We start from the raw sequence: 14,145 nt of genomic DNA, 5'->3' as shown, positions 1-14,145 counted from the left end.
AATATATTTTCTCTGTATTACAAAATCTCTCCATTATTTGTAAAATCACTGTTTATAGAGATCACAGTCAAAATACTCTTAATATTAACAAACTAATACATATATTTTTAAAACAGTGATTTCTTTCAGTTTTAATCACATTTTTTTATACTAAAACTCATATTCAATAGATACAAGTTTTTGACAAAATAAAACACAATTAATGAAACAAAATGCCCTGTACATATATCTCCTTAAAATTTGTCTGAATTATATTGAAGAATCTACATTTTATGTAATTATTCATTGTCACTTCATTACAGCAATTGTACAGAGAAGCATTTTTTTAACAAAAGGATGCTGCTAAAAAGTAGCACTAGATCATGAAATATTCCAGTATGGAAAAATTAAACAAGAGACCTTGTTAAAAAACTCAAACAATCAAAACATAAAACAAGACAAGAGGAAATGAGACATTATGGTTATAAGCACAAATATGCATTTAATTTTGCAATTTGCAAGAAAAAAATATAATAAAAGTAAGCTCAAAATGTTTTAAAATATGTCTTTTAAGAAAGTGTTGCGTAAATGAGTATGTGTGCCTGCATAACAAAAGTGCAAGAATAGTAAATAGTAAATTTTAAGCTTAATTCTTTAAAGACATAACAACAGTTCTGAAATCAACCCTTTGTAAATCTATCATCTGCCTATTATCATTTCTTCATCTTGTCTTTCAGTGTTTCCTTAATTAAGGATCATATCCTCGGAGTATCTGTTTCCGCGGACTCTCTTGTTTATCATCATTCTGTTAGCGCTCACTGGTCTCTTGTCGCAATCCATGTAATCCATTTGGTATTCCATGTCATGTGGATTGTGGAACTCTGAAGTATCTGTCATTGTGACCTAAAAATTGTTTTACATAACTGATAATTATGAGCAAAATAACTTAAAGAAATTTTACGTTCTTCCTTAAATTCTGTACACATACCAGACCTAGCATTTCTTGAAAGAATCATCTGGAAGGAATTAATCTCACCTTTTTTAAGCAAATAATACCACAGTGACTAATCTTACTAACACTATGATCAAATATATGTAGCAAGAACTGACCTCCATACTGTTGAAGTTTGGGAATCTGCATGTGGTCACCTGGGAATGCACGGGAGGAAGGGAGGCCGCCATGTGGTTACTCTGGAATGCAGCTCTCTCCAGTGATCCACAGTTGCCCAAGTTAAACTGTGGCATCTGGACCACTCTCTCTGCAGGCCCTCGACTGCTGGAGGTAAACTGCTCCATAAACTCTCCTGGGGATTCATGAGTTCCCTGATAAATATCATACAATTAAGTAGAAGTACACTTAATAATGCTCACTTAGAATAATATTACAGACTTGTTAATCTGGAAGTAAATCAAAATGTAAATTAATAGTCAAATGTCTTTGGATGTCACATTATCTGCCTTGTTTATACATGGTGCTGTACAAGTTTTCTATATGTTGGGTTATAAATATATTAATATAGCATAAATAATACCTAATGTATAAAGGCTGTAAAGATTATAAAACATATAAATACAATAATGAAGCTTTGACCTTTGAATTCCTTGAAAATCATTCACAAATTAAATCTGACATTACCTCAGCCTGTGCGATGGCACAATAAACCTCTTCAAACTGAGCATTCAGCATCCTGTCTGCATTAGTCTTCTGCAATACCAGACAAAGGTTAATCAACTCATTTTCAAGGAATGTGGATCTTTCTGGGGCTCCATGCCATTTCACCATCTCAGAGAAATGTCTGCAAGCCAGAGCCAGCTCATGGGATTTCTTCCTCTGCTGTCTCAGGATCTGGAGTGAAGAAATATCTGGTGTGTCATTGGATTTAAGGTCTTCACAAACATTCAGGTAGGCTTTTATTTCTCTCTGGTACTCCACGGGAATGCTTTTGGTCTTGCACATTTCTAGAAGGACACTCATCTTCTTCTGCAGGACTTCTAGGGAATCTTTGGGATTGTTGTTAGGGTCCTTCCATTTGATCCCGTTTTCTGCTGGCCACCCTGGGGGTTTCTTGTCTGCGGTCCAAATTTGGCTGGAACTGTATGGATTCTGCCCGATACAGATCCTGGAGAGTTTGGGCACCAGCTCCCGTAAGGTGTGTGTCAGTATGGTTTTAGTTTGCTCATCACTTGTGGTGGACCCAGTCTTCAGGTTGCAGCATGTGCATTTGGGAGCACTAGGAAGACTTTTCCTTTTCCTGCTGCTCTGTTTTGTGTGGAATGATGAGGAAATCTGGGTCGATCTTCCTTCAAATGCCTAAAAGTTTCAATACAAGATGATGATTTCTTTGCTAATAAGCATTTTACTACAGGTACATTCTGAATTTATACTCGATACATGTACAATAGAATTTTTGTTCCATTTTATTAATTATAAGATTAACATTGATTTGAAAATGCTGCAGAATATTTTATTACAACTATGTTTTACAGCTTTGTTTTGAGAGATTTTTTTAAAAAAAAGTTGTTTTTTTAATCAATTTAATCAATGTATTACATGTACTGTACATATGACATTTTTACTCTATTAAAATTATGGCCTTACGTTTCAAGGTCATAACTTGAACATACTGAAATGCACACTTTAAGAACATGCTTGCATATTAATATTCATATATACATATATCAATATTTTTATACTGAGTTACAAAACTTACATGTAATCTTCTCAGGAACAGGAAACAGAGGCTGGCTACGCGGAAATTACTAGTGTGTTTGGTGCCAGGACTGTGGGCAGGATGTAAAGACACCTGCTGAGAGTGGTTCCTTACATGCAAGGTGCCCTGAAAATAATCCAAACAAATGATAAAATATTAATATCAATCAACTGTATTAACAAAGAATTAAAGTATTATATTGCATCGAAAAATATTCATCACATGTTGTACATGTACTAATAAGGCTCCAACTACAGCCTGCAAACTAGACATGGGAAGTAAGCTACAAGCCAGTGGATTCAATCAACATTACAGAGAAATTATCCTTGCATCAGAGAATTCAGATCATATTTTAAAATAGTTTCACCAGTATTTTTCTCTAGAAAAACAAAACAGTTTGACAATATTTTATTGAGACCCTATGAGATACAAAACATCTCCAAGAATAATTACACTTTTATTTATGACATTTACATATAAGTTGACATTTATTGTAAGTTTGCCATTTATGGCAGTTAAGCAGAATATAACAGATGTTTCAAATGAAAATATCAATTAAGCTCTAAACTTATAATAATGTGCTAAAAGGGTAACTAGCTGGTACAGAATGTGTGATAAAGAACTCATTTTACTGAGTGTATAGGATATAGACTCTAAATTGGTTATAAGGAAGTCACTGGCACCTATGAAATTATTTCGCTATATTATATAACTTTGTGAAATCCGGTAATCTGATTGGTCAATACGAAGTACTTATTATTTTATAACGACCGCTCAAAGCGAATAATGACTCGCACGAGCTGCCTCATTTTCACTTTCGCTTTAGACAAACATGGAAGTTTGGAAGTTGTAGGTGAGGAAAATTTAAAACATATAGTGAATAACTCTGAGACTGATAATACAAAACAATTACTAGGATATTTGTGAATATTTTCGGGAATAATTAGCACATATAATTTCATGGTTGAGTTCGACCTTTCCACTCGGCGAGCAGAGCTTTGATGCTGTTTACGCGATTAAAGAGAATAAAGAAAATATAGACAAGCATGCCATGTAAGATTGTATCTATTCTTAGAAGACATAGGTATTTATATTCAATCAGTGCATTTCGTCTGCAAGTGTAAACGAGAGCGATTCTCAATCTGGGGGAGGGGGTACTCTGTGTTATTCGGAGATGTCATTATTATGATATGGGAAATTTATTGCCGACACAATTTCCTCTGAGTAATATTAAATGAATTCTGAAACATTTACATTCAACTTACTTATGGTTATACTATCTCTGTAAATAATAGGATGATATGCATTGCACTAATAAATTTGGGAAATTATTATTATATTATATAAAAAATATGGACTCAATGCACGGTCTATGCATTTATTGGTTATAAGGATACATGAAGTATATCGACCTCGGGCTAGCGCCCTCGGTCGATATACTGCATGTATCTTCGTCAATATCTGTCATCCTGGGTAATTATAAATGCATATTGACCTACATTGAGTCCATATTTGTATAATAATATCAGAAATTTGTTATATTCATATAAGGAATTCGTTAAATTCATATAGCTGGGGATCCAAAATAACTTCGCTATATCTGTGAATTCACTATATCAGTATTTGTACTAAACAAGTTTTGCTTTATATATCTTGATCAAGTTCAATGAATGAAAAGAAGTGAATAAGAAATTGATCATGTTCAATGAATAAAAAGAAGTGAATAAGAAATAATTAAGCCAGTATGAATATATTTGTAACTTTTTGTACCGGTAAATCTCAAATCAAATGAAATCATGAGTTGCTGTTGTGTGAGATATACAAAGATTCAACAGCAACAGAGCATCAATTTTTAAACCACATTTTGCTTTTTCTTACAATTACCGGTAATTCTTTAAATAATTATATAAAATTATATAAACAAAAACACAACATATATCACAGAAAATGTTAAAGCTTACATTAATTCTTGAAAGGAAAACAAAACAGTAGCTAATTTTCCGAAAGATCCTCTTCATGCCATGATGCCCAGAATTCATAGTAGCCATATCTCCGCCTGCAAAACACAATTAAAACATTTCTAATTTTTTTACAGAGAGTTGCCTTGATTCTACATAATAATCAAACTGGTAAAAAGCAAGTTAAACACTCTTTAATGACATGTAAAACCACTTGATAGGTCCGGCAGAATCTCTAGACTAGGCTAGAATAGCTTGAATAAGCTACCTGTACAAAGCTTTATAAAGCTAGTACTGAGGATAACTCAAAAAGCTGTTTACTAGCATGCAGATATGCACAACATTTTTTTATGAAATAGACAGTAAGCTGCATGTATGTGACTATTCAATTGTGTCCCATGGACTATCAAAAAATGGACTCAAAAGGGTATGAAAATCAAAGATAATTGTATCATATTAGATCAGGTCTAGATAAATGAATTGTGTGTTTCCGGTTCCCAGACTGAGACTAACCCTAAAATATACAGCCAACCCTGAAATTTTCTTTTGCAAATATCTTTCCTGCAGAAACTTACTCCAATTTTATTATTACATGTAGCAATTCTAATCTTGATCACTTCAGTTATTGAAAAAATGATTATCATATGCATATTAATCAGAAATACTCTGATAGTTATTTCCATGGGGAAAAATTGTAGCGTGCTTGCCAATAAAATGTTAATTTAAAAATAAAATAAATTGTTTTCCCTACCTACCTACCCTATTTTTTCTCAGACTGGTATAGGAAACAAATTATTTATTTATCTTGGCCTCACTGTTTCAGCATAAGATGTATTTCAATTGTTTAGAAAACTGTATACCTTGTCTAGTGTGTTTCGAGGTGTGGATAAATATGATAAAGATAGCTTCATTTTACATGTTACAAATTAATTATCTTGTTGACCAGAATTTTGCCTCCTTTATATTTTCCTTCAACAGGTCTAGCACAATATTCTATTTCAAGCTATATAAAGCTATTAACTGTTATAGGAAAGGACAAGATGTGTATGACTGGACAGGAAATTGAACATGGAACCCCTGTACCACTGGGGTAGAGCACCGGAGTGACCTGACAAGTGTTACAAAGGTCTACATTTCACTCCTGATCTAGAGTTTTTTTTCCTTTCCTGTTACTTAAGTTGGTGACAATGGACTTGTGTCTTTGAGGACAAAGACAAATACACAAGTTTCGAGATCAAAGCTTTCCTATAATAAAGACACAAAAAATTTGCATGTCAGCATAGAGGTGGGAGATGTTTTCAATGTACACAAAAATCAACATCCATAAATATAGGGCCTTTAGAATTTATTTAATGATATACAAATATATGAAGTCAAGCAATGATGATTTTGAGGATATATATTGAGCTACACTTTAATTATATAACAAATCTACTATTCTAATTATATTCCAAATCAAAAGAACCATCGTAGATTTTTTTTTTTTTTTTGGTGAAAAAGACACTTCCTTGATTATTCAAACCTCTGTCAAAGGTGTATGGACTCGAAGACTTTTTCTGTTTCTTCATATTTCAAAAAACTGTCCTGATTGCCGGTTTATACATGCAGAGACAATTTACTCCTCTCCATAATGAAAGTGTGCACCAAACAGATAATCTTGAAACTTGTGTATAAAGGAATAGTTTAGGCTGTTGATATTGGCTTAGGTAGCTCAATCGATAGAGCAGTACCTGACATGTGAACAGTGATAGGGGACCTGGGTTCAATTCCTGTTCCAGCCATACATTTTTTCCCCCTTTCCTATTACATACCTTAATCAAGAGATTGTGCTGAACATGTTCAAGAAGTAACTTTTAGGTCAACACAATTGCTTTATACATTCCCAAAACTTTCAGAACACTGATTGAAAAGGCTCTGAAGTAGTTACTAGGATTTTAAGAGCATATTTCTTTTCATTGTTTTCAGTGGAGTTCATCATCACTAAATTAAGCTAATGCTTAGCTATATCTATACATGTCAGAATGATCAAGAGATTGTCCTGCTGGACCTGCTTAAATTACAATGTACAAAATGTGTAACAGGTCCGGCACAATCTCTTGATTAAGCTATATAGCTTGATTTAGCTACATAGCTTTATCAGGCTATTCAGAATAGCTTGATTAAGCTATTTTAGTCGACTTTTTTCTCAAATGTGTTATTTTTTCAACATGTGCAAAAAGTCGCACTTTGGTGCAGTGGAAATATTAAACTTTGAACTCTTCTGAATACACTGCATGTAAAAATCACTTACCAAATTGCTTCACCTTAAGAGACTTTGTACTCAAAGTTTTAAAAGTTTGGGGGCTACTGATGAGTGACCACATAGTTATTTCTTGAATGAAATTATAAAGGAGGTCAGTTATGGCCAACAGGATAATTGATTGGTAAGAGTTCAGCATATTGAGAACTTTCCAAAGCACACAAAGTAGTCGACAGTTACTCAAACAATTCATATTTTGCTTAAAAGTATTCAACAGCAACAATGTTAGAACTTTCTATGATTTAGGTTGTGTTTTTGATAGTCTACAGTATATATATGAATAGTCAAATACTTTGTTTATTTCTTGCAAAAAAAGTTTTTGTGAAAAATTGCATATAAATATTTTGAATAGCTTAATTAAGCTATGTAGCTTTTTAAAGCTATATAGCTTAATCTAGAGATTGTGCTGGATCTGTGTAATGCCTAGGGTGAATTCACCATGCATCGGACACATACCTTGCATCGGACAACTTTAGACAATAAACTCTCTTTCAACTTAAGAGTTCTGTGTATTTATTTGTTTCTGTCTTGAAGCTGAAGACTTAAATTTTTTAATGATACCGATTGTTATTATCATGTTGTGATAAAAATACCCCGAGAATGGCCTTGAAGTTACGTCATATTTTACATCATCAAAGGGGAACAACCAGGAATTTAAGATTTTGCGATTTTTAGAGTTATCGTTCTTAAAATTCGACTTCAACGGAACGAGGCAGACTTTGGTGAATAAAGTCAAAGATTGATAATTTTACATAAATTTTAAAGAAATTTCACTTCAATGTTCGTATAATTCTTTTAAAAGCTGGTTTTCACTAGTATGTTCATTTCTCCGTACATCGGACACAAATTAACCATGCATCGGACACTTTCCGATGCAAAGGTAAGCACTACCATTTTCATACAGAACCCAGCTGATAGCTGTTTTTTGCGGAAAAGGAAAATAAAAACTCTATATTTTCAGTCAAAATACAGGTTATCGATGTATGACATCTGGAATTTGACTCAATTTATTTCTACAAACCAGAGTATGATAAACCATGAAAAAAGGCGCGAATTACCGCATTATAAGCATTTTAAAGCATTTTTAAGGCAGAGTGAGGTCTCTTGAATCGTTCTACATTTGTGCAACGATATCGTCAATTAGATTTAAATTCAGGGTTAATTCTTAGATAAAAGATAAAAATATATCCATATCAAGGATTTTAAAGCACTTTAATAAAGATATGATATTTATCCAGTCAAAATACCGTCTGTCCGATGCATGGTAAACAATGTCCGATCCATGGTGAATTTTGAGTTATTCCTAAAAACTCGATTTTTGAGGATATTTTCTAAATAAAGGGCATATAATTGTGTCCCAAATTGATATTTTAATCACAAACTAAATGTTAAACTCCATTTTGATAATTTTCCGTCGGTAGCGATATCGCTAGAACTTGTTGAAGTACAAGGGTATCCGATGCATGGTGAATTCACCCTAATGGATTCTTAAATAAATACAGGTGAGTTTGATATCAAAGAACCTAAACACCAGAGTTATTTAATGCTTTTGAATGATTCTGTGTATATCTTCAAGAAAGGCTTATTTTCCATGTTGTAGGAAACGAAAGTTTTACATGAAAATAAAACATTTCAAAAAGACATTTACCTTGCTAGTATAACGTAATAATTTTAATTACCCAAATAAAGAATCGCAGCATTTCATTCACTAAATATTAGAGTTAACAAACCTTATATGCTATACAGGTTTAATATAACTGCAGAGCTGCTCTACGAGTTGAATTTCAAATATCGTTTGTTATGTTTATGAATTTCACCATCCGCCATTTGACAGTACAGCGGCAGAAAAACGCTTAACCTATTTCGTCTGTGTAGCTAATATGCTTGAAAATATGGTAAGCCATTCGTATCATAAGAAAAGGGAACTCAATTTAACCAGACTAAACAAAGGCGCTCAAGATTTTTATTAGTATGTAACCGTAACTGAAGATTCGGGGGTATATAGTTTTTGCCCTGTCCGTCCGTTTGTCTGTCTGTGTGTTGGCAAACACTTTAACTCGAACAATAACTTTTGAGTGGGGTGGGACTTTCAGATTTCGAGGTGTATTTCTTATGACAAGACCTTTCTTTGTGTACCACCGAATTTGACCTCTTGAACTTGATTTTGGACTTTGACCCACATTTACAAAAAATATCAAACTTTAACCTTGGCATAACTTTTGAGCTGTTGGTGCCAGGGCTTCTATACTTGACTTGTATATTGAATTCATTAATTGTGACAATTAAGATCTTAATTCAATGGGTATTAAAAATTTTTGATCTACCAGTATTGAACTTGACCTTGATCCACTTTAATTTTACAAAAAGTTACCGAACCCTTGCATAAAAATTGCGAACAGACAGTTGGTGCTAGGACTTTCATTAATAATGCCAGGACCTTTCAATGGGACATGATTTAAATATTTTTGACCCATTGACCTTGACCATAGAGTTTGACCTACTTAAAAAAAACAACATTATCCTTATCCATAATTTTGGAACAGTTGGCACTAGGGCTTTCATATCTTACAGGTGCATTGCATGTGACAAGACCTTAATTCGATCTGTGACATGTTTGAATACCAAGAATTTTGACATTGACCTTTAGTGTTTAACTTGCATCTGAGAAACTAGCTTTAACCCTCTTCACTAGCTTCAACCCTCTTCAGCCCCGTGGGGATCCGGGTTAGAATAGGTCCTCAGTACCCCCTTGCTTGTCGTAAAAGGCGACTAAATGGGGCGGTCCTTCGGACGAGACCGTATAAACCGAGGCCCCGTGTCACAGCAGGTGTGGCACGATAAAGATCCCTCCCTGCTCAAAGGCCCTGAGTGCCGAGCATAGGCCTAAATTTGCAGCCCTTCACCGGCAATGGTGACGTCTCCATATCAGTGAAATATTCTGGAGAGGGACGTTTAACAGTATACAATCAATCAATCAATCAACCCTCTTCATAACTTAACTGCAATACGGAGCACCAGTGTTTCACAAACACATCTTGAATTTTTTCAACGAGCCAAATTTATAGGATCGATGCAAACATCGCCACAATAATTCATTCGTGACACTCCTCTCTATAGACTCTAGCACACCTCTCCCTGGCAGTCAGAGTTTTAGCTCTGTATAATCAAACCATTCATAACTTCAGTATTCATAGATCAGTAAAATTTTGCAAAATGTTGGTACTGGCTTAAAAATTAATACACTTTTTTTAACCGAAGGGACTCGGGTTGTACAATTCTTACATGTGTATATGTATGAACCAAATACATGTAACAGAGAGCTACATGCATGTAGTCCTCAGTGTATATATGCTTTAAGGGGGGACCTATGTCGTTCTACGTTAAAGCAGCGTTATGTGACGTCACAATAGCGACGTTTGTTTTTTTCCCGCTGACTTTTGCAACTGTGATTATAGGCATAACATTGTTATTAATCAATAACGTACACAGTTTTACAAAAAGAATTTTTTTTCATCATTTACAACAGTTTTATTTGATATATGGAGTTTGAAAATATTAGAATTCTTTTCCTCTGGTTGATAGTTTATAGCAATTTCAGTTGTAAAGAAAGACCTCCATGATATGCTAATATAAAAGTGCAAAAAATATAAGATAAAATTCAGCACAGAAAGCGGCTTAAATCAGGGAAATATGTTTGATTTTACGATTACCATTAATTGTATTTTCTGAATAAAACTAAGAAAAAATAAAAAATGTACTTGTACCTATATTTTCTTATTGATTTATAGTATATGTAGATGTTATTGTATATCATTCCTAGGTTCTATTAGGTGTTGGTTGTTGACGGGGAAATGGGGGGGGGGGGGGGGGCAGAATGAATAGAATGAAGAAGAAAATAGTTTATCTGCTTAAATTTTTTCTAATCAAAACAAAATAATCATTGTTTTGCAAAATAGTTTTATATTCAGATGTTTGTCAGTGCTTACTTACTTCTTTTTTTAGTGCGGAAAGGTCAATATTTATGACAGAAGAGCACGAAAATAAAAGAAATCGTCATATTTCTCGTTTATTTTATCATAAAGGTATACTTTTTTCTAATAAAGAGAAGGGTCATTTCTTTCACAAAATATGAATTACAACATTTTCACACAAAGACTTTTCAAGATATTACCTGTTATGCATGTCGGAATTGTAAAAAATATGACAAGAAAAACGGGGTGATACTGATATTGTGCTCCTTTATAATTTTTCAGGCGAGATGAATTACAATGAATTTGCCTTCATTGTGAAGATACAAGTCATATAAATTAAATACCTGTTGATTTCGATTGTGATTTGACATTTTTGGTTCTTTTTAGCGCATATTTGGAGTAGAACAATAATGTCTGATAATAGTCTATTTTTAGCATTTCACACTGTTTTTGCACGTGCACCTGTGTTAAAATAAGCATATAAAGGTATTGTTTTTAATACCTTAAAATTAAGAGCAAGTGGTCAGGAAGGAAATGTCAAAGTTTTGAAAACTCCAAACAAAGACTTTTTGGACATAGGTCCCCCCTTAAGATATTGATTTGAGTCCCTGGAGAAAAGCATGTATACAAACTTCATGACGTCAAGTGCTGTGTAACTATATATTTAGTAGTAATTTGTAATTTTAAATGTTTCCCTTACATAACTCTCCTACGTGTTAAAATAAGCGCAGAATTGATGTGATAATTAAAGCAATTGATGAAAGTAAATGATTCTGTTTGAAATAAAATTAAAATAAACGATGATTTTCACCAGCCATTGAGACTTGCATACGTTTTTCAACTTAATCTAGAGGTACTGTGAGCACTGGGCTCTTAATTTTACTTTATATAAAGCTTAACTTTGCACAGCTATGCATGTGACATTTTTAGATCAATTTGAATTTGATCAAAATGCCGTTAATTTAAAATTATAACATTATAAAGTTGACGTTTTCCCGCAATTTTTGTGTATTTTGTATAAAACTGTTTATTTTCAAGCAGTTTTTCTTCCAGAAAATATTGTGCGCAGGCTAGAACAAACTTTATATTTTTACCAAAAATGTATCTATCCAATACTAATTACTGACAAAAAAATTGTGCATCCCCTGCTGACCGGTCACACCCGCCGTGTGCTCATTGTCATGATCGTGAAATAACGGAAAAATCCGTCGTCAATTCAGTGTATAAATGATGGACTAACAATTGGTATGAAAAACGTCAATCAGCATTTGACTCAAATCACTCAATGATGAATTGTATTTGCTGACAAGGTCATTGTATCGACCATAGAACTTATGAAATGATGACTTTAAACGAGACTGCTGATATTCTTGTTTTATCAACTTGCTTGTCAATAATTTGCCTCGTTTTAGAAATTGTTCATACGTAGAGCATGCTCTTGCGTATCGAATCGGTTAAGATATATAAACTCCGTATGCAGGTGATGAAGGTATATTACTGCATAAGTAAGGGAAGTTGACGATTGAAAAGTTAAAGTCATCACGTTTATCATAAAACTTGGTTGTTAGGTTACCATTAACGTCTTTTTCAAGTAAAATATCCAAGTATGAAACAGATGTGTCAGACTCTGTGGTATCTTTTATCTCGAGCTCTCCTGGATATATCGTATCGACGTAGGAATGGAAATTACCATTGCTAATTGACAATATGTCGTCGATATATCTGAAGGTCGAGTTGAAGACCACAGCAAGTGTTTTCTTCTTTTCACGCATAAGATTTTGCATAAATTCTGCTTCATATGAATACAAAAATAGGTCTGCTAATAACGGAGCGCAATTGGTTCCCATGGGAATTCCAATAGATTGTTGAAAGACCTGGTCTCCAAAAACAACATAGATATTGTCGATGAGAAACTCAAGCATCTTCTTGATGTCAACTTCAGAGTACTTGTGTGTGCAATCAGAATCTTTTTAACAAAATAATTTTGTAAATGACCAATGGCCAGGTAAGTAAATTTACGAGTTCCATTTTTATTGAAGAAGCAGCTGTCATTGATATCAAAAAGCCTGGATTTTAATTTATCGTGGGGAATGGTTGTGTATAACGTTGAAAAGTCGTAAGTTTTTAAGCTGTTGATTTTGGTAAAATCTTGTGATTTCAAATTGTCCAAAAGTTCTTTGGAGTTTTTTAGTATCCACATCTGATTCACACCACTTCTAGAATATACAGTTGCACAGTGCTCTTGAAGTTTTTCCTTCACTACTGTCAATATCTAAGTGAGGAGTAACGAAAGAAGCTTGGTTCAAATTCATTTTGACTCTTTGGAATATTAAAAATATTCAAAACTGCATGACGTATGATTTTGAAGAATTTCTTCCTCAGAAAGGGAAGTATGAGTATAAGTAGGATTACCACTTGTAGAATTAAATCCTAGTTCTTCTAGAATACAATTTATATAATGAGCCTTACAAACGAAGACAATGTTGTTACCTGCTTTGTCGGCAGGGACCAGTACGTAATGACCATGTAATCTATCTAATTCCCTTTTCACTTCTGGTTTATTGAACACAGAAGGATAGATGGTTTTTTTCATATCTGGCCCATCGTCTGGCGTAATTTTCAACAGAATCCATAATATTAATGAAATTCTGACGCCAGTTAAAGGATCGGGGTTCCCTATATTTAGGACCTTTTAAAATAAGTGATCTAAGGTCGTCATTATCTATATTTACGTCACCTGTAATAACGTGTCCAGCAAGACTATAGTTGTAGGGAGAAGAAGAACATGAACACGATGGAGGATTATGTTTCAGATGCTCTGTATCCAGGCCATGTAAAGTTTTTTTGTAATTGAAAAGTTTGGAAGCAATGGTCGATATGTATTTGTAGGAAATACAAGGTGTAGTCTTTAACTTGAAATATGGTAGAATACAAGACTGGACCCTTTTGTGATTAAGAACATTACTTATATTAACCGCGTCAATTCCTTTATTGGCATAATGAAGGAAAAGACGGATTGTTTTAGCTGCATTTTCTTCCGCAAAACGTGCGGGTTTAAAAAGCCTATGATATGAAATATCCATAATCACAGATCCGAGTTTATATTCTGGTGTGGAGGAATCAAAAATTGGACTTTCCTTGGCCTTTTCAAGAAGACTAAAAGTTTCAAAGGGACAGAGTAAAGTTTGGTGCGAATATGATGTAGACCTAACTGTTGATTTACATAA

At 33.7% G+C, this 14,145-nt stretch overlaps 1 protein-coding gene across 1 annotated transcript; it reads right to left on the bottom strand.

Moving 5' to 3' along the window:
* Nucleotides 1-32: 32 nt before the first annotated feature.
* Nucleotides 33-8,804, bottom strand: LOC134241617 (uncharacterized). Its single transcript, XM_062723641.1, has 6 exons — nt 8,678-8,804; nt 4,652-4,746; nt 2,691-2,816; nt 1,616-2,290; nt 1,090-1,302; nt 33-882 (listed from the first exon to the last, which is right to left on the bottom strand). The coding sequence occupies exons 2-6, from the start codon at nt 4,736-4,738 to the stop codon at nt 724-726; spliced, it is 1,260 nt and encodes a 419-aa protein (XP_062579625.1). The 5' UTR covers nt 4,739-4,746; nt 8,678-8,804; the 3' UTR covers nt 33-723.
* Nucleotides 8,805-14,145: the final 5,341 nt, after the last annotated feature.

The sequence above is a fragment of the Saccostrea cucullata genome, unplaced genomic scaffold (genome assembly GCF_032062105.1).
Source record: "Saccostrea cucullata isolate Sc308-1 unplaced genomic scaffold, CSIRO_AGI_Scuc_v1 ctg267, whole genome shotgun sequence".
Lineage (NCBI taxonomy): Eukaryota > Metazoa > Mollusca > Bivalvia > Ostreida > Ostreidae > Saccostrea > Saccostrea cuccullata.
This window is presented reverse-complemented; position numbering and strand designations above follow the sequence as displayed.

Bases quoted from the DNA above. Each gene is read 5' to 3' on its own strand.
- LOC134241617 (XM_062723641.1), bottom strand. From the start codon at position 4,738: ATGGCTACTATGAATTCTGGGCATCATGGCATGAAGAGGATCTTTCGG. The intron at 2,817-4,651 runs GTAAGCTTTAAC...GATTATTTTCAG, and splicing joins TTTTCCTTTCAAGAATTAAT to GGCACCTTGCATGTAAGGAA. The intron at 2,291-2,690 runs GTAAGTTTTGTA...TGAAACTTTTAG, and splicing joins TGTTCCTGAGAAGATTACAT to GCATTTGAAGGAAGATCGAC.